The sequence below is a fragment of the Peromyscus maniculatus genome, chromosome 12 (assembly GCF_049852395.1).
Source record: "Peromyscus maniculatus bairdii isolate BWxNUB_F1_BW_parent chromosome 12, HU_Pman_BW_mat_3.1, whole genome shotgun sequence".
NCBI classification, from domain to species: Eukaryota; Metazoa; Chordata; class Mammalia; order Rodentia; family Cricetidae; genus Peromyscus; species Peromyscus maniculatus.
Window position 1 is genome coordinate 49394663 of NC_134863.1, and position 2122 is coordinate 49396784.

The following is a 2122-nucleotide window of genomic DNA, read 5'->3' on the forward strand; positions in this document are numbered from 1 at the left end:
AGGGGAGAACAAGGGAATCCGTGGCTGATATGTAAAATTAAATTAAATTATAAAATAAAAAAAAGATCAGAGTTCTACTCCAAGACCCTCACTCAGCCATTCTCAGCAGCCCAGAACTCCAGTTTGATTCGGGAGCTCTCTCTGGTTCTTTGGGAAACCAAGACACCTCTCTCTCTCTCTCTCTCTCTCTCTATATATATATATATATATATATATATATATATCTTTTATATAAACAAGGGATTCATGAATATTTTCAATACTATAATATCAAGAATCTTAGAATGTATGTACCTGGAAAGCAAGAGTTTCTTTCTTACTTTCTTTTTCTTGTAGTTATTTCTTTTTTATTACTATTATTGAAAACAGATTCTTCTCTCATAGGGTACATCCTGAGCACAGTTTTCCCTCCCTTCACCCCTCCCAGCTTCCCCACACCTCTCCTCTCCCCAGGATCTCCCACACTACCTCTGTTTCATTTCAGAAAAGAGCAGGCCTCTGAGAGATGACAGTCAAACATGACAAAACAAGGTACAGTAAGACAAGGCTAAGCCCTCATATCTAGTCTGGAATGGCAACCCAATAGGACGGAAGGAGTCCCAAGAGCAGGCAAAAATCAAAGACGAGGTATCTATGGATTAAAGTAATGTGGAGTACAGATAGAAAATAACAAACAACCATGAATGACTTGTAAAATATACATTAATATTTTAATAATAATTGCAAAACTAGACAAGTGTGTGTAGTCTAACAATAGGTAAGATTTCTATCATATTCAAAACACACAATCAAATATTATGATGCACTACAGAAAAGAAGAAAAACTAATAAATACCCTGAAAATTTCAGAAGACAGTGATCATTTTATGACTTTTTTCAGAGCACTTAAAACTTCCTTGTTTCTTAAGCTATAAATAAAGGGGTTTAGCAGAGGAATCACAACTGTGTAAAACAGTGAATACATTTTGTCCTGGTGTTTGCCTGATCCCGACCCAGGACTCACATACATGAAGAGGAGAGTGCCATAGAACAAAGAGACAGACAGCAGGTGGGCACTGCAGGTGAAGAAGGCTTTCTTTCTGCCCTTCTTAGACTTCATGTTCAGGACAGCAAATAGAACACGGGCATAAGAGACTACAATGGTCACAGAGGTGCTGATTTGTATGGAGGAAGCAAAAATAAAAGCCACCAACGCATTAAGAGATGGATCCGTGCAAGAGATTGTATAGATTGGCATGATTTCACAGTAGAAATGATCAATAACATTAGACCTACAGAACGTTAATCTGAATAATAATCCCACATGAACTATAGGATTTAGGAAACCAATTATATATGACATACTTATTAACACAGTGCAGAGTCTTTTGGACATCACAACTGCATAGTGCAGAGGGTTACATATGGCTACATAGCGGTCATAGGCCATCGCTACCAATAAGAAAATTTCTGTGGTTGCACTAAAACAAAAAAAATAAAATTGGGCAAAACACTCACCCATGGATATCATGTCATTCTTATTTAAAAATTTCATAAGCATCTTTGGAGTCACAGAGGACGAAGTACAGGCATCAGCAAAGGCTAAATTCCCAAGGAAAAGGTACATGGGAGTGTGAAGGTGGGGATCCTTCCAGATGAGAAAGATTAAGCCAAGGTTGCCCACCATGGTGGTGACATAGATGAAGAAGAACACCAGGAAGAGGGGGACTTGCAGCTCTGGACGATCTGTTATTCCTCTGAGAACAAACTCAGTCAGCAGGGTCCTGTTTCCTTCCATCACACCACCTCAGGCTGCTCACTGCAAAGAAAGATGAGACAAAGAAAACATGGACATCACTCAGTGAGAATAGGATCATATTACAATCCACATTGTATATGCCAGAGTCTCCTTAATAAATAAGAAAAGTGTATTGTTTCTGCTTGTGAAGCCTTCATCGAATAGGAAAATTTTTCCTGAGAAATTTTGATGTATACATTTTTTAATCTATGTTCATTGGTGTTTTGCCTGGATATGTCTGCATAAGGGTGTCAGGTAATCTGGAACTTGAGTTACAGACGTCTGTGAGCTGTCACGTAGGTGCTAGGAATAGAACCCAGGCCCTCTGGAAGAGGAGCAAGTGCT

The 2122-nt window shown here is 38.7% G+C and overlaps 1 protein-coding gene across 1 annotated transcript; it reads right to left on the minus strand.

Annotated features, from left to right (window-relative positions):
* Positions 1-855: 855 nt before the first annotated feature.
* Positions 856-1793, minus strand: LOC102912896 (olfactory receptor 5AC1-like). Its single transcript, XM_006981600.3, has one exon. The coding sequence runs from the start codon at positions 1775-1777 to the stop codon at positions 860-862; it is 918 nt and encodes a 305-aa protein (XP_006981662.1). The 5' UTR covers positions 1778-1793; the 3' UTR covers positions 856-859.
* Positions 1794-2122: the final 329 nt, after the last annotated feature.

What these genes read in the sequence shown, in the direction of transcription:
- LOC102912896 (XM_006981600.3), bottom strand. Translation starts at nt 1,777, where the DNA reads ATGGAAGGAAACAGGACCCTGCTGACTGAGTTTGTTCTCAGAGGAATA.